We start from the raw sequence: 22,040 nt of genomic DNA on the forward strand, positions 1-22,040 counted from the left end.
GCTTCGACTACTGATCCGGTTCGAACCCGACCGCGGCGGCTGCGTTTTTATGGAGGAAAAACGCTAAGGCGCCCGTGTGCTATGCGATGTCAGTGCACGTTAAAGATCCCCAGGTGGTTAAAGATCCCCCCCCCCCACTATTTTGCCATTCATGTAGTTTCTGCACACTGTTTGCGAGTCTGTTAGAATTATTAGGGACCTTTGAGCACGGTAGCCCTCTGCCGCCGCTGCGGCAATGGCAGCCTCTTCGGTCTCCTCAATCGTGCCATCCTTGATAGTTGCGCTGGCTATTTCTTTGAGCTCATGAATAATTGCCGTTGCAACCGCTCTATTTCTCTTGTGTTGTCTGGTTCTTCCGTATGCAGCCGCATCCGTGTACGTAATGTTTTTTGTTGGCTAGGTTCTGTTGCACATACTGTGCCCTAGCCTCCCGTCGCCCTTTGTGCAGGTTCGGATCCATATTTTTGGGAATTGGTGCTACCCTAATTGTTTGCCGTAGTTCATCGGGTATTCGTTCTGATCCTTTTATCTCTGACAGTGCACCCTCGTAGCCGCACCTTTTGAGCAGCTCTGTCTCTGTTTTGGTCTTTTTTAGCCTCTGGAGCTGAGCTACGAGTTGGGCCTTCCTTAGCTCCTCAAAGGTGTTATACAGACCTAGAGCCATTAGCCTCTCCGTCGAGGTTGATTGCGGTAGGTGTAGCGCTGTTTTGTATGCTCTCCTATATATTATTAAGTATCGTGTCCGCTAGCTTTTTTTCTTATTTGTTGCAGTTGTAGTACGGTATGCTGTATGTAATTCGGCTAACTGCTAGGCTCTTTACGTGCTTAAGCGTGTCGCTCTCCCGCATGTCGTGTGTTTTCCTAGAGACACTGGTTATCATGCGGGCGACCTGTGTCGTCGAGTTCTGTATTAGTCTGAGCGCATGCGTGCACCTTTGGTTGGATTGAATCCACATCCCTAATATTCTGATGGTTGTTCTTTCCGGTATGAGTTGCCCTTCTAGATCAACATATAGTTTTAGTTCTGTTTCCGGTACTGATCGGTTGAGTTTACCTCGCCAGACCCTTAGTAGTTCTGATTTTTCTGTCGAGCAAGCCAAGCCCCTGTCTCAAACATATTTTTCTATATACGCACGTTGCGGCAAGTTTCGCTTCCTTTTCGCTGAGTGAGCCCTCCGTGACCCACACAGTGATGTCGACCGCGTACATTGCATGCCTTATGCCTTGTATGGTTTCTAGCTGTCTAGCCAGCTTAACCATTGCTATGTTAAAGAGCATGCCAGGCCGACAACCAGGCAGACATCTCCTGTTCCATTAAAGTCCTTCTCCTCCAATTGGTGATTGATTGGTGACGTCACTTATCAAACAGTTAACGCTCGTTACTTCACGTCTTCCAGACGGTGGCGGCATCAGTTTTTTAGTCTCTTTACAACGCCTCGATCCTCGCCCATTAACAGAGCAAAAGATCATCGGTCCGTGGCCACAGCAGTCGACTGCCCTCAAGGCATACAAGGCATTCTTTGCCTACTTGAGAGCGACTGGATTGAGCGACAAATTGTGACAGCGTTGTGCGTGTGTTATGCCTTTTTTCCTTCTCTCTTCCTCCTTTTAGTCCCCTAATCCCTCTTCCCCAGTGCAGGGTAGCCAACCGGAACCTCTTTCTGGTTAACATCCCTGCCTTTCCCTCCTCCTCTTTATCTATCTCTATCTTCCAACGCCGACGTAACTATACTCATCTCCTAACTACCTCCTTTACGGTTGTCCTATAACTCAAACCGACACTATCAAGTCCTTAGGTATTCATATATCCAGTGACCTATCCTGGACTAGCCATATTACTCATTTAGCTAACTCGGCCAATCGCGTCCTGGGCTACTTACGACGCAACGTTGCCATAGCACCCCCTTCAGTCAAGCTAATCGCTTATGCATCGCTCGTCAGACCTAAAGCTCGCCCTGTCTGCTCTTTCTTTGTCCGTGTTCTTTTAGCGCTTGCGAGAAATGACAAATGTGCAACAACTAGCCCGATCCGCCACTCTTCTGAATCTAAATTAGAGTACGCACATTCTATATTCGATCCTCACCAAACTAACCTGTACTGGGATCTATTCAAAATCGTACTTCACGATTCATTCTTTCGAAATACTCTTATCGCACCAGTGTAGCTCAACTGAAATCCCAGCTTGTACTTTATACTCTAGCATCCCGCCGCAAACTAGCTCGCCTTTCTCTTTATCATTAAGTTTTTTCACAGCTTGCCACCCGACAACGTGTTCATCCGTCCAACCCATCGTCACACCGACACCTGTAAAAACATTTGGCTAGCGCGCATTTGCATGTTTCTTTACTCTGTAATTGCCCATTGCTGCGGGTTCGATATGAAAATTACGAGATCATTTCGTTAGGCAATGCGCGGGGCTGTTGACATCTCGTGAGGGGCAAGGAAAGAAAAAGACCAGGCACGCACACTGCGGTGCTCCTCGCGACAGCGCAAAACCACCGTTGACCAGAGGTTGATCCAAGCAGCCTGTTCCAGGAAGCAGTCATCATCCGATAACCGCAACTCGATCGAGCCTACTGGCTATTTGCGAGGAGTTGGCCCAGACGCATCAGCGGGACGGCAGCGTCAAAGACAACGCCTAAGAAGATCGCTCCAGCAGTTAAGCGGGGCGCTCAGATAACCGGTCTCTCCAATCCTCCCACTGAATCTGCATAGCAAGCACTACCGAACCAGGCAATAAATCATGGCCTCTGCGCGGGAGTCCAGGGACGGCTACAAAGCCACAGAGGGCATCGAAAAAAGGCGAGTTGACGAAAGAGTAAGCAGCACCAGAACAAAGCGGAATACTGATACGAGACGTCGTGCCGAAGAAGAGACGCGAACCATTTCGGATGGCGGCAGTCGTCGCTGGGGTAGGTCGCAAACCGCTGCCGCTTCAAGGGACAGCCGTAATGAAAGAAAGGAGGACGTTACCGAAGCGAAAGATGGTAGCGTGCAGCAGGACGACTACCTGGCGGCGGATGAGCCAGATAGGGAGTCCAGCCGTCGGAAGGCTTCTGGATCTGAAAAGGAGCGCGACGAAGCTGGCGCAGGAAAAGACGCTAGCGCGATCGGTACTGGCAGTGACAGAACGTCGTCCTTTTCCAAGCCCAGCGGCGGAACGGCCAGGACAGGATCCACAGCTTCCAGGAAAGATGCCAGGCTTTATGCTCCCAACAGGGACACTCGTGATGACTACGGCCGAAGGTCTACACGAAATGATTCTCGAGATTCAGTACCTGCAGGGCTGGATAAATCCGTGAAAGCGACTGATGACCCAGGAGAATCCCGCGAACGCGGAGAGAGTAAAGGAAGCAGGGAAACCAGAGAAACAACTACAGCTGACCGGACAAAGGAATCTCCGAGATCTAAAGAACGTTCTGCAAGGCAAGGAGACGACACGAAAGGCATGGGGAAGACGCAGGCGGCCATTTCTGACGAGCGGTTTGACGAAGACGGGTATTCAACCGGCTCTGAGGATTACTGCGAAGAGATCAAGGAAGAAATCATAGAGCCCAGTGCCGATGAGTGGCGTCTTGGAGGAGGTGGAGTCGTGACGCGTCGCACAACGCGTACCACCACGACCAAGCGAAAGTACGGCAAGCCGAGCGGTCGCCGTTCAAACGACCGTACCAGTACAAAGGAGAAGCCAGCCACTAGCGACGATAGAAAGGGCCGCGAAGAGAAGCCTAACGACAAAACAAAACAGACCACTAGAGGCGAAGTAGAAGAAGAGTCGCGCCCGTCAACTAAGGACAGCAACGACAAAACAGATCTGGACACGTGCCCTTGTTGTGGATCTTGCTGGCCAAGCCACACGGCAGACACACGAGCGAAGCCATTTCGAGGCCAAAGCAGAACCTGGCGGCGTCAATACCGCCTTGACGACGAAAGCCCCGTCGGGGACGAATGGTACGAGGTACGTAATTTTGGTCCCAGGCAGAACTGGCGCTCCTTCCAAAGGGCCGGAGCTACCCCACGCGACATGGCGCCCGCGGACGGGATGCTTCATCTAAACACGCCCCCACCAGCCGCATTGCCAGCGTATGCCGCACAGCTGCCGCCGTTCGTCCCATACGCAATGGGCCGTGGCCAAGAAACATCTTTCAGCGCCTACCAGCCAACCCTTCCCAGTATCTACCAGATACCCATGCCTGCGCCTTCACAAACCTTGTTCCCTGCGCCGGTTGCTTTGCAGCAACCATTCATGGTTCCGCCTTCGGCTGCGGGTCCGTGCTGCGCAGCAGCTCACGCACCGTCTATGACAACTTTTCCAGTGGCACAGGGTTTTTACTGCCCCGGTTGCCGTGCACAAGCGTACTCCGACCATTGCCCGCCCCCCGCACCAACGATGAGCATGGACGACTTCCTGCGCCGCGAGCAACGCGTACGCCTGGAAGAGAGGCTGCGTCAGGAGGAGCGGCAGCTGCGCGAAGAAAAGCTTCGGCGTGAAGAGCGTCTTCTGCAAGAAGAACGGCTGCGGCGCGAAGAGCGGGCCCGCCGCGAAGAGCAAAGGCGGCGCGAGGTGGAGCGGGAGCGGGTGCGGCAGGAGGAACGGCTGCGCATCGAGGAGCGGTTGCGAGAGGAACAGCGATTCGCTGCGGAAGCCCGCCTCGAGCAACAGAAGAAGGAGCGGCTCGAGAGGCAACGCCGCGAGCGGCTCGATGAGCAACGCCGCTACAACGACAGGCTGCGCCAGGCGCTGGCCGAGCAAAGAATGGCCGACCGCGGAGCGCTGTACGGTGGTACGAGCGGCGTCCTGGACGAGGTTTTGTTCAAAGGCAGGCTGCGACCGGCGACTGCTGGCTCTGTCTACGTAGGCAGAGTGGCATCGCAGGACGCACTCAGGAACCCCGATCTGCGTGAGCTGCTGCTCAGGGATTCGGAGCGGAGGCCGCCAGTGCGAGGCCTCTCCGCCGATCGGCTCCGAAACTCCGAGAACATCGCCGGTCGCGCTTCCCGCTGGGAAGACGTTCGCCGTTATACTGAGAAGGGCGATCCACGAGACGACCAGGCGGACGCCTGGGCCCGGTCACGTGGTTGGCCAGGCGCACGACCCGGCAGCAGGCACTAGATTTCTTTCCTACGAGCGTCAGGTGCTGAAAATCGTTTTTTTTTTGGAAATGATTGTTTAGTGTCGGCGTGACGGATGTGGGAGCCGCGCACAATTAAATTGCCTGCAATGCGATGAGCAGTGCGTATGAATTCCTGGCATCTTACATGCGTATATGTAATTCTGCAGCGAAGCTACCTTACAAAATGGAATGCGTTGCCGCACTGGTGCGCTTTTGTACACTGTTGTACGCGGGAATGGAGCATAATGTTCACCTATGTTTGCAAGACTATGCGCGCGGACTCAAATATGTTTCATGTGCCCGGAATTCTACTTTTTTTTGTGCTTGATAATGCGGCCGATTCTCCGGTTAATGACCTTACATACATATGCACGGATTGTGTATGTGCATGTCGGTGTAAATTTATCGCGCCTGCTGCAAACGCGAACTTAACTACTGCGCCCGGCCTATGGCATGTGGCCTGAAGTTCCTTTATCCGATTGCCCATAATGCATGTGAACACTGCTCGCACTTTCCAATGAAGTAACTTCCAGTTTGTTGCAGCCCTAGATGCCCTGCAGCCTCTGAATTTGTCGTGATGATGGAACTGATTCAGTGTTCACAATAAGGGCTACCACAACCGTCTAGGAAGGAAATAAAACGATCGAATCATATGCATGCGATTGCGCTGCCGGGTGGCAGGATGGATACTGTTGCTGCGATCGAGGGTCGAAACTAAAAGCTCAGACTGAGGTGCACTTCAAGAAGATCAACCGCGCCGCCAGGTACCCGCACCGCAAAGCCCAGAGGAGTTGAACAAAGGAGGGTGAAAGGGGGCTGGGAATTCCCCCCCCCCCCCCCCCTAATAGATGTTGGCGGGGGAGGGAGGTGGCGGTGCGGTTGAAGTTTTAGCGATCTCCTGCGCGTTCATGGAGGAAGGAAATAACTCCATGTGCGCGTTAGACCGCCATATTTAGCCATGTTGTTGCGTGTCATGGTTACCTGCTTAAAAGGCAAAGGGCAAATCCGGCGTTTTTTGTACCTTCTCTGATATTACTAAAACTTTCACGGTACGTTATCCGCAGTTTTGTGGCCCTTTGTGCTAAGTCTCGCAGCAGGGCGGCGTTTTTCTGCACCGCAAATACATTAAAGAAAATTCATTTCGTGGCCTCAGTCGAGGGGATTTCTTCGGGTAAACTTGCAGACAAAATTTCGAGCTAGCTTTCGGTCATTTCACTCTTATAATGACCCCAAATTCTCACAGTCGTCAGTTTAGCTAATCAAGGAAGTTGGTTTTTTGAGGAAAGGAAATCGGTGGTCTCTCGAAGAGAATTGAGGATGATGGGAGTGAAAGAAGAAAGAGGTGCCGTAGTGGAGGGCTCCGGAATAATTTCGACCACCTGAGGATCTTTTTGACATCGCACAGCACCGGGCGCCTTTGCGTAAATTTCGCCTCCATCGAAACACGGCTGCTGCGGCCGGGTTCGAATCCATGTACTCCGGATCAGTAGCCGAGCGCCCTAACAACTGAGCCACCACGGCGGGTATACGCGCTGCCTTATCAAAATAACCCGCATCTGGACGCCAGCACATGCCGGCCGCCCTGGCAACGAGGATCGAGGCTCATTCCTTAGACCGGTGTCTCGCATTCCGGGCGGGAGTCGAGCCCTTTCTACGGGCCGAGGAGCGCCTGCTCTCCTTCCGTGATATTCTCTCGTACTACCGGAAACAACGAAGGGAGTACGCACCCACAGCCCCATCTCTCACCATAGCGCAGGCCACACACTGGCGACGACTACAAACTCGGACTGCTCCATACCCCATACAACTACGTGCCCGATACCCAGACCAATTCCCCTGTCATGAAACTTTGCGGAAAACCAGGAGACTTTCTACACACCCTGCCCACATGCCCCATCTTCCCTGATCCCTCATCACCGACCGTGGCGGAGTCTTACTAGGAGACTCTTCTGACCGAAACTTCTCGTCAAGACCAGCGCCGGCTCATCTCCAGCGCTCTGAGGATTGCTCTCCAAGGGCTATCCTTCGCTTTGTAGGGGTGCCTCCTCACAGTGAGGGAGCTTCGCCCCCACCATTTACATTGTTGGCAATAAAAGTTTCCACCGCCACCACATTAACTAAACCAGCGCGACACGCATCATATACTACGGCGCAAATCTTTTCAAACACCGCGCCACTGAATCCGGAAGCGCTTTGGGGGTAGTATCGGTAGTATCACCATCAGCACCCATCATGTTTGTTTGTGAATGACAAAACCGTTTATACATGCGTGCATATAACACATGATTATACAATTATACGCACATCACTTACGTGTTCGTCAATGCCCAAACAAGTCCAAACCGTCAACATGATTAACAGATGCCTAGATCAAGATGATCTAATCCAATCCAACAGCAGTCGGCGTGGGTGCGCTGCAGAGCTGTAGGGCTGTAGACATGTAGACGAAAGCTGTCACTGGTCTTCGCGTTTTTCCTCTCTGCGTGGAAGCCTTTGCAAACATAGGCCGATCTTCGAGGCTAACGTATCGAGGGATATCAGAAGGCTGATGGAGGCACCCCAGTTTCCTTCGCTACAGCCTAGGATAGCCGAACAACCGTGGTTCTACGTTGACCGGCCGTGGGACGACGAAGTCGAGTTGACGCAGCTTGAAAAGGAACACCAGAACATGGTACTGTACTCTGCAGTAGTTGATAGGAGCCTTACGTTTACGCTTGCTTTTGTACATGTGTACGTGCCTGTGTCATTTCAGCTCACCAGCATCGCGCAGAAACACAGCGACCTGGTTCCAATTGGGAAAACTGCAGCAGAAGTAAGCTTCGCCGATAGTTGCACTCTCAACTCTCCCAATAAGCGCATGATAAACTTTTTCTCCTGGCAATTCAAAAACATTCCTCTGGCACCGCTGGCTGGTTTGCGCTCAAGCGTTGCGCAAGTACGGCATTTCGTGTTTCACTTTTTATCTAGCATCGCCCGGATCGACGCTGCCAGCATGATTGATTTTTCAGAAAACCGTTCAGCGATATTCGCTGCTTTTGGGACGTGATGAAACGCATCAGTGTGTGAACGCCCGCGACGTCTCGTTGCATTCCGCTTAGCGAACCACCAAGCTTACTTTCGCTGATGAACGAGGGATGAGGGATTACCGCCACCATGGCGTGTACTGCAGGTCACGCGAAATTAAACAGGAAAACGCTATCTGCATGCAAACACTGAGCGCGAATCGCGAATAGTTATCAATGGCAATGACATTGCGAAACTAACCTATATGTCTTTGGTTCTTGCATCAAGGTCTCCAAGCAGCCCCTTAGGTTTTTCACATGCGTAAGGATTTAGCCAACTTTCATCCGCACTGCTTAGCAACCAAACTCCTCAGTGGCTTAAGATGTGTCCTCGAAAAGTTGCAGGATGAGGATGAAGAGGACGATGAAGACGATGACAATGAAGATGATGAGAGTGACAGTAATGAAGATGAAGATGATGAACTTGATGCAGACGACATTAATTACGACCAAGATTCGCCGGTAAGCGTTTGGTTGTGCTTGTGTGTCGCCTGGTCTAAATTGACCCATGGATATCACTGCGCACTGTATATGTGAGAAAATTATTGGGCAGTGCACAACTGCTGTTGCTGCACATTGGAGGTTTTTAACAATGAAACCTGCTTGCTGTTGCTTGTGCTGCAATGTATGTGGTAGTAAAAGGAGTATAATTTTCCTTAAATTTTAATTTACACATTGCTGAGCTGACAAGCAGTGGAAAAGCTGCCAAGTGTTTATGTTATGCTGTGTAATGCGCTAAACTCAGCCAAAGCTGCCCATGCATGTCAGTAAGTGCAGTAGCTGGCTGTCATGGCAATTAACCAGCCATGGTTGGTTGCAACTATGAATGATGCTGGGGTACTGCTGGGTGGGCTTTCTATAACAGCTGTCATCATCATCAGCAGCAGCTTGACTATGGCCACTGCAGAGCAAAGGCCTCTCGACTGTCTCTCCACTTAACCCTGTCCTTTGCCGGCTGTGGCCACCGTATCCCTGCAAATTTCTTAATCTCATCCGCCCACCTAACTTTCTGCCGCCCTCTGGTACGCTTGCCTTCTCTTGGATTCTACTCCATTACCGTTATTAATTAAGGACCAGCGGTTATCTTGCCCTTGCATTACATACCCTGCCCTAAGCCCCTTTCTTCCTCTTGACTTCAACTAGGATGTCATTAACCCGCATTCGTTCCCTCACCCACTCTGCCCGGTTCCGGGCTCTTAATGTTGCACCTGTCGTTTTTCTTTCCATAGCTCGCTGCATTGTCCTTAACTTAAGCTGAACCCCTTTTCGTTAGCCTCCACGTTTCTGCCCCATAGGTGATTACCAGTAGGATATAGCTGTTGTATACATTTCTCTTGAGGGATATGGATAAACTACCATTCATGATCTGAGAGAACCTGCCAAATGTGCTTGACCCCATTCTTATTCTTCTAGTTATTTCCTTCGCATGATCTGGATTAGCGGTCACTACCTGCCTTGAGTAGACGTATTCCCTTACCGCTTCCAGCACCTCACTACCAATTGTGAACTGCTGTTCCTTTGTGAGACTGTTGAATGTTACTTTAGTTTTCTGTGTGTCAATTTTTAGACCCACCATTCTGCTCTGCCTGTCTAACTCATTGATCATGCTTTGCAGTTCATCTCCTGAGTGACTTAGCAAGGCAATGTCATCAGTGAATAGCAGATTACTTAGGTATTCTCCATTAACTCTTATCCCCCGCTGTTCCCAATCCAGGCCTTGGAACACCTCCTGTAAACAGGCGATGAATAGCATTGGCGAGATCGTGTCTCCCTGCCCGACACCCTTCCTTTTTGGAATTTTATTGCTTACTTTATGGAGGACTATGGTATCTGTGCAGTCATAAATGTCTTCCAGTATTTTCACAGAAGACACTTCTACACCCTGATTCCGGAATGGCTGCATGACTGCTGAGGTTTCCACCGAGGCAAATGCTTTCTGGTATTCAATGAAAGTTATATATATAGGGGTTGTTTATATTCTGTGCATTTCTCTATCACCTGATTGATAGTACAAATATGGTATATTGTCGAGTATCCTTTACGAAAGCCTGCCTGATCATTTGGTTGGTTGAAGTCATCCGCACTATATTAGCGATTACTTTAGTGAATACCTTGTAGGCAACGGAGAGTAAGCTGATCGGTTTGTAATTTTTCAAGTCTTTGACGTCTTATCTTCTGAATTAAGATAATATTAGTGTTCTTCTAAGCTTCTGGTACGCTCAAAGTCATAAGGCATTGTGTGCACAGGGGGCCTAGTTTTTCTAGCACAATCTCCCCTCCGCCCTTCAACAGACCTGCTGCTACCGGATCCTCACCAGCTGCTTTCCCCCTTTGCATTGCTCCTAAGGCTTTCTTTATTGGTGAGATGTATAGCAGTGCTGTGCGCTACTGCCTCTCTCATTAACGTTCCAATTACATTGGCTACTGTACAGATTTGTGTAGAACTCTTCAGCTACTTTAACTATCTTATCCATATGGCTAATGACATTGCCCTCTTTGTCTCTTAGCACATACATCTGGCTTTTACCTGTCACCATTAAACAAATAAATACACAACACTCCTGCTTCTTTCTTTATGCAGTGCATGGGTTAGCATTGCTGGAGGAAACTACAAACATTGCAGTAGTCATCTTCACATCACAAATTGAAATATTTTTCTTCAGAAGTGATTGTTTCTTTGATGCTATGACCTTGGTGAAAAAGTGAGTGCATCAAAGGCTTAGCACCAGGGTATCAAACTTGTTGCTTGCATCAGACCTGGGCTATCTAGTTTATGAACCAGCCAAGTTGCATGTCAGTACCAGTACATTATAGCATGCAGTGAAGCTCAGCATACAGGTTGTAAGTGATGTCAGTTTTTGCCAACATTAGTTACGTTAACAGCATTTGTTGTTGTGAATGTACTGATAGTATTGCTGTGAACTGATGGTGTGCAAGTTGAGCTCGGTACACAGTCATTTTTTATAGTTAGATAATGTACTAGAACTGCTAGTTAAACTGTGCATAGTGGGGCCCGGACTTTGTCAAGCTGGAATTAAGCAGCTTGTACCCGTCCCCTTCTTTTTCTCCTTGAGAGAGAATAAAGTTTAATTTGAAACTGATTTAAGATTGGGGGGGGGGGGGGGGGGGGGGGGCATTTATTTAAAGGGTATTGATGGCCAGTCTATTTTCACTTTAATGCTTGAGGGAACTAGAGTCACTTTGCAGGCATATTTCATGCTTACTCTTTCTTTTGCAAGGTGTGAGATAAATTATAGTCACTACTATTAGTGGTCAAAAGATTGCTGAATGCAGGCTTGTACGTGCTGTATAGTTATCCTTGTGAAATAGGCAGATTCCTTAATGTTGCTGGAGATGTCTGCCTGTTCTCCTGACATGCTACTCCAGATGGCGGTGATGGATAACGAACGCACTCTAGTCTGTTCAGTGTATATAGTAGTGCTGTTACACTCCGAAAAGTCAGCGGTACTTCTGCCTCAAGTGAACCAAAGGTGCCACTCCTCCAAGGCCTACAGACGTTTTCACATTGAGGCAAAAGTCTGTATGCAATCATAAGGGACTGCCATAGTTATGTAGATTATTGTTGCTTTATTATTATCGGCTTCAATGTGCTTTTCTTTCTTTACTTACAGATGTTCCATTAGGTGCATCACAACTGACGCAGAATGACGAATAAACATATTTTATTAAGTAAACCATTCTTGGCTGCAGAAACTTTTTTAAGCAGCGCGAAAAACAGGACGTAGAGAAAGAAACACGAGACGACACGAGCGCCTCAATCCCCTAGTATACTGCAAACACATGTGGTGTTCAGACATGGGTTTCCTTGCATTCTGCTGATGCCCCTGAGAGCCAAGCAGAAACATTGTTTGCTTCCTCATTTAACCAAGGCCTGAGCAATGTCCATGTCCTTTCCCAAAGCCTCTCTTGCATGTGCCGGCTATTGCACAAGGAGAGTGGCTGAGCTGGGGCACATTCTTCAAGGTAGCATCCGGTGATGCCTTCAAGCTCGTTTGAAAGAGCTGCATGAAGCACAGTCTCGACGCTCTCTTCTGGTGTCTGTTGAGGGACATTCCAGGAATTAGAATAGCCACCTCTCATAGTTTGCTTGGACTAGGAACCTCTCAAACTCTCTTAATAGCAAGGTCCCAATGGTTGAATACAAGTTCATCATCAGTGACGTAAGAGGATATGTGAGAGCTACTTTTCAGCACAAGAACTGCATGTGAAAACATTTCACGATTCCAGGTCTTCATTTACTATGTAGTGCTGCATGGCAGGTGACCTTGCGATTGTTGATGTGCTCATTATTTTTAAATGAAAAGGAAGGCAAGAACGCAGCTTTTCACAGGTCAAAGCAGGCATGCTGACATGTTATTGTATGGTGTGGGATGTTGAGTTTAATGTCCTGAAGCTGTACAAGGGTTATGAGAGACATTATAATGGATGGCTCCAGATCAATGTTGACCACTGAGGGTAGCATGTACTGATGCTACACAGCGCGAGTGTTTTTGAATTTTGCCCCCGCCAAAATGTGGCCACCACTGCAGTCAAATTTTTTGTCATTCTTGTGCTTACCATCATTACCATCAAGGAATAACAAAAAATCCGTAACTCTTTCCTTACTGTGCGAAAATGGCCGAATTTGGGTGTTTAAAATGCAAACTGTTCTTTAAAGAAGTAAGTGCTAAATGCACCGTGCATTGTAATACATCAGACTGTAGCTTACTGATTACACGTTCAAATGGAAAAACAAATTCAGAGTTGTGTGTACAAAACTTTTCGAAAATTTATTGGTTAAATATGCAAAACCAAAATAAGCTGCTGCACTGAGCTAGAAATTGCACATTTTCTTAGCTACCATTCTTGAGATTTTCAGCTGCATACAGAATGCACTGCACTTTCCGTGGCCTTGTTGGGCGCAGTGTTCGGCGAGGGGGTGAATTCAGAAGCCAACCCCCTCGCTGAACACTGCGAGCGCCGACCACCGGATAGCCTTCGAGGAGGTGAGCGTCTGGCCGTGGAACCAAACCTGCTCAGAGGTGACATCTGGAGTCATGGCACATCCGGCTCACAAAGGCGACGATGAATAGGACTCCAGGAACACTCCCCTCCGTGTACGTTAGTGGACTGTGCCACGTGCTAACAAAGGGAGAGTGATGGCAGCAACCCGCTGCTGCTACTGGCACACTTTAGTCGCCCCTGAAGAAGGGACCGAGTTGGTCCGAAACGTTGGGTAAAGTTAAAAATAATGGTTGGCATCAGTTTTCTCTCAACTTTTTCCCGGTTAATAAGTTCCCGGAAAACTTGACTTCCCGGCTACTACGTTTAAAATTTCGACAAAGTGTGGTAGTATAATACGTTTAGTGACAAGCCGCACATGTGCAAACATACAAGTGGGCTAAACGAGAGGACACGTGACAAGTTTTGTGGCAGTCACCCGCCGTGGCGCTTCTCTGCACTGCTTCCATGCAACGAGGCGAGGCGCCGCCACCAAGAACAAAAAAAAAAAAAAACGCGCGCTAGCATTCAAGACAGCCGCTTCTGCGGGGACGCGATATGAAGAGAAACGCTAAGGTTTATTCGCGGTGAATAAGGGAAAGGAGGCGAAGCTACTATGAACTACAGCTATCCGCTTATTTCCGAACGGGCCAGGTCTGGGAAATGCAGCTTAAAAAAAAGCAGAAACACTGCGACAATCAGCCGCCGCGGAGGCTTTCCCTAATTGCTTGGGAGCAATGGGGGCGAAGCATCCGAAAATGACAAGGAAAAGATTTGGTTACTTCCGTCACTTCCGTTGACGGACTGGATGCGTTACGAATTTCCTTCCACGCTAAAGACAAATCGCGAACGCGGACTGAATTCAGCGAGCTCTGGAATAGGATCTGTTCAGCTCTTGTGCCAAGAAATGCCAATCGACATTTTTATAAAGTGAAATTGTCAATGTCTTTTTACCTCATTCACCAGTTACATTTCTCAAAATCGGACAGCTTGGATCATACGTTTTCCCGGATAATACGTTTCTCCCCGCAATTAAAAAGAAACGTATCAGCGAGGTTTCACTGTACTACTACAGTTGGTAGCGAGTGGGTTCTATGGGGGAAATGGGGGCGTGGCCTTCCTTGATATCATCATAATCAAAAATCTGCTCGCAAATTAGGTAAAATATCTTGGAAATATGTTACAGATACCCTAAAGCACCAAGTAAAACCACTCTTATCATTTAAAAATCTAGTGCACTGCATAAAATTCAGGAGCAGTAAATCGCGCAGTAATTGTCTCACATCTCTGTGGACACCTGAACAGTGCTGTGGTGGAGGGCTCTGGGCCATAATCAGCAACCAGCGGAGTAGTCAGTCAAAGTTTAATTTTTTCATGTCATCTCCTCGTGTTAACAAAACAAACCAAATAAATGGTGCCATAGAAGAAAACTAGATGGCGCAGTTTGTCCAGGAGCACCGTTTTGAGTTTTTGGTGACAGGCTCAAAACGTGGGCCATATATGACCCATGGCCTATGGCGCAGTAAGGAAAGTGTTAACTATGACTGAAAAGACTGCCTTGGACGTCCAGCGTGGGTTGCACATGCATAAGATGGTTAGTTATATATTCTGCATTTCACTGCACTTACCCTGGCCCGGTCTGAATAGACCTTACATTTTAGTGATTCTCTCTCCAACTAAACAGTGAAACAGGTGGAGGCATTGCTGCTGCTCATTATAAAGTCACAGACTACAAAAGCTTGGCAATGTTGTATAGTATCTTAAACAGTGCAATTTGTTCAAAAAAAAAAAAAAGTGATGCTTGCACCACTGCCTATAGACACCACATTTTTGCTTGCGTGTTTTCTTCTTTCAAACAGTGCGTTCGATGTTCGTATACATAGAACACCCTGTGGTGTTCGTGTACGAGCGCTAAATAATTTATAACTGAATTTCTTCTTCACGCTGTTTCGGTTTCAGTTTCATCGACCAAACGACTCTGACGTCAAGTTGACGTTTTGGTCACATGATCCACTAGAAAAACTAATATAATCGCTAACAGGTCATTTTTTGTCATTCCAGGTCTTGGAAGAGGCTGGATTAAGTGTCGTAGAGAATTAAAACTACACATCACCGATCATATAACAGTTTCTCTAGTGGATCACGTGACCAAAACATCAACTTGGCAACACAGTCGTTGGTCGGTCGATGAAACCGAAACAGCATGACAGAAGAAATTCAATTATAAATTATTTAGCGGTTGTTGGAAAACTCCCCAGTAATCCATGTATTCTAATGTCTAACGCATCATTTGACAGAAGAAAACGTGCAATAAAATTAGGTATCTATGGTGTGATGCAGCCAGTTGCAAAAGTTCCTGAAAACTGTGCCATCAAACAAATTTCTCAGGGCCCTGATTTGCAGACTGTATTTGAAAGATGCACTGTGGTTGTTAAAACAGGTGCACAGTGTACCATTCAGTTATAATCATGTCTATTTTGCAAGGATGTCCAGTTTATCTGGCAAATGTTGAGTTCCATGAGCTTTGGCAGCTGACTGCTATCTTGTCAAGGCAAACATATGAGGCTGTTCTGGTGGCAAAGCTTACAAGAGCTGTTCGTGAGCAATTTGACATATGCTGGTGGAGGCTAGTGCATTTTGTACAATGTAGGAAAATCCTTACTAAGCTTCACATTATTAGATCTGTTCATACCATACTGAGTGACCTTAATATGATGGTAACTACTCTTCTCAATCCTGCTAAGGAAGCACCTTTCTTGGGCATATCTTATGCTTTTTCTCAGAAGTCAGCAAAAAAGACTATGACACAGTTCTTGCTGTATAGTCTAAAAAAAAGCCCTCATTTTAAAGTAGTTTTCATGAATTTATTTAAAAGCCAGATTGTGTGAGGTAAAATGCACTTTTATTCGTTATTTGTAATGAATGATGGTTAAATTAGTATAACTTTTTCTCCAGGCAATTCTGCACACTGCAGTACTTCACTGCATTCATAATTCTTGCTCCTTAAATGGGACTTTAATTTGCAAATGTTCATTAGGAAATGGGGGAGTTGAGGGCACACAGGTGCAACAAACTTATGCAAGTTCGCCTTTTGGTTTGCTATAGGTACTCTTTCATATCTGGAATTTCACCTGTGCTTTTCGGGTTGTCCAAATGCTGTCTACCCCAGAATTCTCTGGCCAAGCATCCAGCTGACTGACGACTGCCTCCGCTGGAGTTCAGTGCAGCAAATCGATAGTTTCAAGGTAATGGCCCTAGTGTTACAATACCACTGAATCGCACTTGCGAGTTAAATTTCCCATATGTTGTGAATGTTCTGAATTGCCTTTGAAGGCTCGTCTGATAAAGGCCAGTTAAAGACCGCTCAAATGTAGTTCTCCACTCAACTACAGCGAAAACCCTCAAAACTCACCTTGAAAAAAATACCAGCAACGAGTGGGGCCCACCACACCCTCTGGTAAAGTTGAGTGTTCACAATTCCTGGGTGAATGCAGTTGACAGTCACAGGAACTTCCATGGCCTGCAAGCACTTTCCTAGTGATATGGTGAACAACACCTGTGCCACCTTAGACTGTGTGTAACCACGGTAACAGGAATATTTCTTCCTGTGAGGAAAGGACAAAGCTTTAATGTGTGTCCAGGAGCAAATGCCTGTAAGCAATACATACATGCACACCTTCCCAATGCAGCTTAGGGAATCTAAACGTAAGCAACAACTATGTTCAGTCAGTGCCAACATCTGCCAAGCTTCAGTTACTTTGTCATATCTCTATAGGGGTTTTGTGACAGTACAGATCCTTCAATTGTGGTTCCCTCCGAGTGCATTTGATACATTTTTCTCTCAGGAAATGTAAATTCGTGAGTATATGCAAAGAAAACTTCGAGATAAAATACAACCTATAATCATACCTGCAATGCTGATGACTCAATGCGCATTACCACACTTTACAAGTAACTAAAATTTATTTACTAAATAAGTGCAACTAAATGCATGTTAAGAAATGAGGGTGTTTATTTAGGCAGAAATTTTATCTTGAGAGGAGTTAAACATGTTGAAATCTTGGCCGACATGGTAAGCTACAAAACCCTTCATGTCTCAGTTTGAAACCTTTGAGAAAATAATTGAATAAACAAATGGGATGAAAAACAGTAATATCTATCACCAAAAATTTGAAACTGCGATCTCGCATAGCTTAAGCCTCACATAAAATTTGTGGAAAAAGTTGCGATATTCACTTGGTTACGCAGTTAGTTACACAAGCTCTCATACAGCAGCGTTTACATGGAGATCGATATTTTGCATCAGCCTAACCCATGTAAGCCATGCTACACAATTAATTGGCCTCACATGTTCAACCATGCATGGAGCAAGGAATGGGCTTGTGTGGACTACTTGTCATGAAAAAACAAAAAAAGGTAATGATGGCAAAGATGCATTGTTTCAAGGACAGAGATGTAAAAAGACATGCACTCATCCTTGTTATTTTTACACTATTTTTAGTGAACAATAGCTGTTAATCACATGTCCACGTCCATGCATTAATCTACTATCTCTGTTGCACATTTGTGCAACTGCTTCGCATACTTGAAGGAAGCCAACAGTCACCAAAACCAAGGAGTACAGGAGATTTTTTCAATTTGTAGTGTTGATCAATGAGAGATCAATACTGTAATTGTTATATCGCTTAAAGATAACTGGTAAGAAAGCAGAAGAAATACAACCACATGCCCCCGGTGGGATTTGAACCCACGACCTCAGAGATTCACATCCGGTGCTGTTATTTCTCACTCGGTGTATTGTATTGTAAACAGCTGCAAGCGAAAGTGAAGTATGGTGGGATGTATCAATTAAACTTGCTGAAATCCTCATAAGCGTACTCGATCACTAAACCTTCAGCAAAGAGAATCACTTTGTTGGTCAATAATTTGACCTCAACCAGGAGTCTGTGTGAAACATGGACAGAAAGCCGGGTACAAAACAAAAACAAGTTGTGGCAGTGTTGCCATGAGTTTGCATTGATGTCTCCTACCTGCCATTAAGGTCATCCAGGTCTATGCTGGCGGCCTTGTGTGCACATGAGGACACATTAACAATTCTTGCTGCATGGCCTTCTTTACCAGCTGCAGTGAGCAGAGGCAGCAGCAGGGCAATCAGCAAGCAGTGCCCAAGGTAGTTGATGCTCAGGTGCGATTCAAAGCCATCTTCAGTTTCCTGGTATGGCATCAGCATCACGCCAGCTTGACAAAAGACAACATGACTGCAAACACTACATTATTTGTAGCTTTCAGTATGAACTTACCATTACAAATAAGAACATCAACTTTGCTTTCATTTTCGAGTATTCTTTCCGCAAAGGACTTTACGGAAGACATTGAGCTCAGATCAAGTGGCAGAAGCTCAACTGAAATAAATATATATATATATATCTAGTGAACGCAGTTAGGTAGTGACATGGACTACAAGCATGACAACAGTTCGAACCTTTGGTTGTGGGATGACCTTCCAGTAACAGCCGCCTCCTTTCTTCAGTGAGGCTCGCCTCTGGGCTTCCTGTAAAAATTGAAGAAAGTGATATCACGAAAGTGATCTCTGTGCAAAAACTTCTTACCTTTCTGTTTTTGACTGACTATAAAGTTATTTGCTACTCTGCTTTCTCTCCATTTCTAGTTAGAGAAAGAGCGTTACCATCAATAACTCGGGCGCCCAGAGATAGAAGCGTCCGCATTGTTTCGTGTCCTATGCCGCCCGATCCTCCAGTCATGACAACAGTTTTGTTTTCCATGGATTCATCTGAAATGGCGAAATACGATTACGAACGGCTGTTCTTCGCCAGTTTCTCATACATCATACCACTTTCGTCATACGTATCTGCATATGGCTTACATGATATGCGTTCCCGCGGCGAGAACAATGTTTTGAACCTCAGAAAGCACTCCCAGAGCAGGTAGTAGGCGGAGAGAATGTACAAACAGAGCATATCTTTGACGAAGAAAGCCACTTGGCTGATGACCGAATTCGTGTCCTGTTGGTGCATGGTGCAATTAAACTTTCGCAAAAATGCCGCCTCGGAGCGCGATTTCACGACGCGCGTGCTCTGGCAGCAAGCGGCGCCACTGGGAGACAGCGAATACGGCGAAACCCAGCAATGACGTCACCAGTATCACTCCGAACCGCATAGGGCGAACGCCAAAGAAAGCAAGGAGGTGTTTTTACAGGTGTTTGCTCTGCGTTCGCAGGCTACGCGACGCAGTGCCAAATTCACTTTGAGCAAGTCGCCCCCCGCGCGATTTGTATGCTGCCTTTTCCTTCCTTGTCACGGACCTTGAACAGGCTACGGCGCATTACTTTCAAGTTCGAGCGACATCAGCCGCACAGCCGCCCCGGCCTCACGGATATCTGCACAGCCTACGACGCCAAATAACACCCAAGTATATCTATAAACGTTGATAACACCCACATGCAAACGTTGCCACATGCAGACGCTTTTCGCACTATGTTGCCAACACGCCCCGCTGTCTACAGCTTATTTCTTCCGGCCAGAACTGTATGGCTCTACTTTCAGCGACCTACACTTGAGTCATCACTTTTCCTCTGGCTGTAAACCACGCTCTCGGTAGGGATAAAGGCTTTACAATGGCGAGTCTTTTTGCTTGTACTACATGTAAACTATTAATGCAGCGCCGCTCAAAAACGCAACGCAGCACTCCCATTCAGATAAGATTACCAGAGCTGCTTTTAAGCGCATTATGGCTGTGTAATTGTGGAAGCGCCTTTTGTATTTTTGACAACAAGCAGGGATCGAATGGGTAATAGATAACACGTACACATACGTACTTCGTCCACCCCTCTCCCACCTTCATTCCGTGGCCCCATGCTGTTGTCAGTTCACGCTTCACCTTGTAACCCCTGCCATCTGAATTCATATCCGTCAATATGTCCTTGCAAACCCCATATCAAGAGTGCAGCAGCGAATTAAGTGGCCAGGAGCGGGGAGCATGCACCGCTGCGCGGGCGGGCAGATTGTCACGTGGTACGTCTTCACGGAATCGATATATTTTAGTGACATCACTCTGCGCCCACCGACAGTGCAGTTTTCGATTGCCGCGAAAAATGGCCCACATTTTTTGAGACAGAGTGGCGAAGATAATCGCGTTTTCGAAATTCTAGAACCTGACATGGATCACTAACGGCCGACTGCAAATCTCTAATTGCAATCAGATGCCTATCTGCAATAGTTAGAAAGTTAATTATTAGATTTGGTCAATCACTTTAGTATAGTAGGATATAATAAAAAAAGTTGGTAACAATGGGCCATAGTCTGCAATGTTATAGTGTTCTAGAACACTATAGCAATGTTCTGTGCATGCTTGCTTCATGGTTCTATGTCACACCACTGACCAATCACAACAGTAAACAAAATTAACCTATTAATGTTTGTGTTAAACAAGCCACAGGCATCAAAATTCTTGAGCTCATAATTTCGTCTGGTTGTTAGCTTCTTGTTTAGGTAACAAGAAAACGTTTAGCATTGAACTACTTTTTTGCTGTAGAGGAATTCTGTGCAGTGGTCCCGAAAGAGGGCAGAGGTTCACTGCAGACTGTATCCACCCACTTCTTGACGTCTGCCAACACTGGTATTACTATGCCGCAAATAGTTTCTCCTTACCTCGAAAACTCTTTTTTTAAACAGAAGTGGAGGGCTTCTCTGAAAAGGTCATGTGTGTATAGACTGTCGAAACACTAGACGCGAACCGCATAACTCGATCTTGTCTTGGTTAAACCGCTCGCTTAATCGCGCTGGAATTTGATCCAGAGATGGCATATCACAGTCTTGCTTTTTCAATACAAAGTTCGGATAAAGTACTTTCCCGATTTGATAAGAATTATTTAAAAATCCGCATCGTCTGCAGCATCGGCGACCCACAAAAAGGAGCTTTCGCATAGTGCGCGTTTACCATCGCAACATTTGTGTGCATGTGCGTGTATATATACACACACACACATTATATATATATATATATATATATATATATATATATATATATATATATATATATAAATATATATATATATATATATATATATATATATATATATATATATATATATATATATATATATATATATATATATATATATATATATATATATATATATATAATGCCCAGCATTCAGTAGGTAGGTTTATAATCGTGCTCACAATACCAAAAGCAAGCCCTGAAAAGGACAGTAAAGAATCGATAATTTACTTTTAATTCTGCTGTTCGCTCAGGTGCAGAAGTCCACATTGCTCACCTGCAAGACTTCCTTTCCTTAGATTCCTCAGTGCGGGCCTGTTTTAACATACCTTAAAATGCGCGTGCATAGTTCACCCAAGATTTCAGGGGTCATGCCACATTGCACAGTCAAGGGATGAGACTTTTTGCCCATCGTGCCTACCTCACTTTAAACCTGTTCAGACACTGCCCACTATTTCTCTACAGATAAATTCTTTTCTACCTAAATAGTCCATTGAGGCCACAAAAAAAGTAGAAAGAAACACAAACAGTTGGTTTTTTCACAGGCGTGTACAAAATTTAATACGAAGTGTCCCAATGGTTGGAAATTGTAGCACCGCAACACCAGGATTTGTCAGATGAGTACTCACGGGATTACATTTTTTTTAAAGATGGACATTACTTCTTGTGTTCACTAGTGAACATGAAAATCCACATCATTTGTGATATGAAGGCTGCTTAATTTCGTCTTCAACAAAGAAATTATTACTAGCTACAGCACGCTCAAAAACAAAAAAAAAGGGAGACAGGCAGCAAATTACTCTCACGCCTGATAGGCATGCAATACGAGACATACAGAGGAGGC

General features: G+C 46.4%; 3 protein-coding genes across 7 annotated transcripts; 2 read left to right on the top strand and 1 right to left on the bottom strand.

The window, feature by feature from the left end:
- The first annotated feature begins 2,743 nt into the window (after nt 1-2,743).
- LOC144130008 (uncharacterized) lies at nt 2,744-5,197 on the top strand. Its single transcript, XM_077664052.1, has one exon. The coding sequence runs from the start codon at nt 2,744-2,746 to the stop codon at nt 5,111-5,113; it is 2,370 nt and encodes a 789-aa protein (XP_077520178.1). The 3' UTR covers nt 5,114-5,197.
- A 2,322-nt stretch (nt 5,198-7,519) lies between these two features.
- LOC144129309 (anaphase-promoting complex subunit 15B-like) lies at nt 7,520-11,874 on the top strand. 3 transcript variants are annotated; one of them, XM_077663346.1, is made up of 5 exons: nt 7,520-7,785; nt 7,867-7,926; nt 8,406-8,438; nt 8,516-8,638; nt 11,809-11,874. In XM_077663346.1, the coding sequence occupies exons 1-5, from the start codon at nt 7,663-7,665 to the stop codon at nt 11,818-11,820; spliced, it is 351 nt and encodes a 116-aa protein (XP_077519472.1). In that variant the 5' UTR covers nt 7,520-7,662; the 3' UTR covers nt 11,821-11,874. The 3 variants fall into 3 exon arrangements, with proteins under 3 accessions (XP_077519472.1, XP_077519473.1, XP_077519474.1); XM_077663347.1 differs by lacking the exon at nt 8,406-8,438; XM_077663348.1 differs by lacking the exon at nt 8,406-8,438 and having other exon boundaries at nt 8,522-8,638.
- Nucleotides 11,843-20,124, bottom strand: LOC144129308 (polyprenol dehydrogenase-like). 3 transcript variants are annotated; one of them, XM_077663344.1, is made up of 7 exons: nt 20,013-20,124; nt 18,864-18,968; nt 18,660-18,728; nt 18,478-18,579; nt 18,208-18,415; nt 16,590-16,782; nt 11,843-12,235 (listed from the first exon to the last, which is right to left on the bottom strand). In XM_077663344.1, the coding sequence occupies exons 2-7, from the start codon at nt 18,958-18,960 to the stop codon at nt 11,987-11,989; spliced, it is 918 nt and encodes a 305-aa protein (XP_077519470.1). In that variant the 5' UTR covers nt 18,961-18,968; nt 20,013-20,124; the 3' UTR covers nt 11,843-11,986. The 3 variants fall into 3 exon arrangements, with proteins under 3 accessions (XP_077519470.1, XP_077519469.1, XP_077519471.1); XM_077663343.1 differs by lacking the exon at nt 20,013-20,124 and adding an exon at nt 19,062-19,659; XM_077663345.1 differs by lacking the exon at nt 20,013-20,124 and adding an exon at nt 19,500-19,585.
- Between the last annotated feature and the right edge of the window lie 1,916 nt (nt 20,125-22,040).

Source organism: Amblyomma americanum, chromosome 4 (genome assembly GCF_052857255.1).
Source record: "Amblyomma americanum isolate KBUSLIRL-KWMA chromosome 4, ASM5285725v1, whole genome shotgun sequence".
Classification (NCBI taxonomy): Eukaryota; Metazoa; Arthropoda; class Arachnida; order Ixodida; family Ixodidae; genus Amblyomma; species Amblyomma americanum.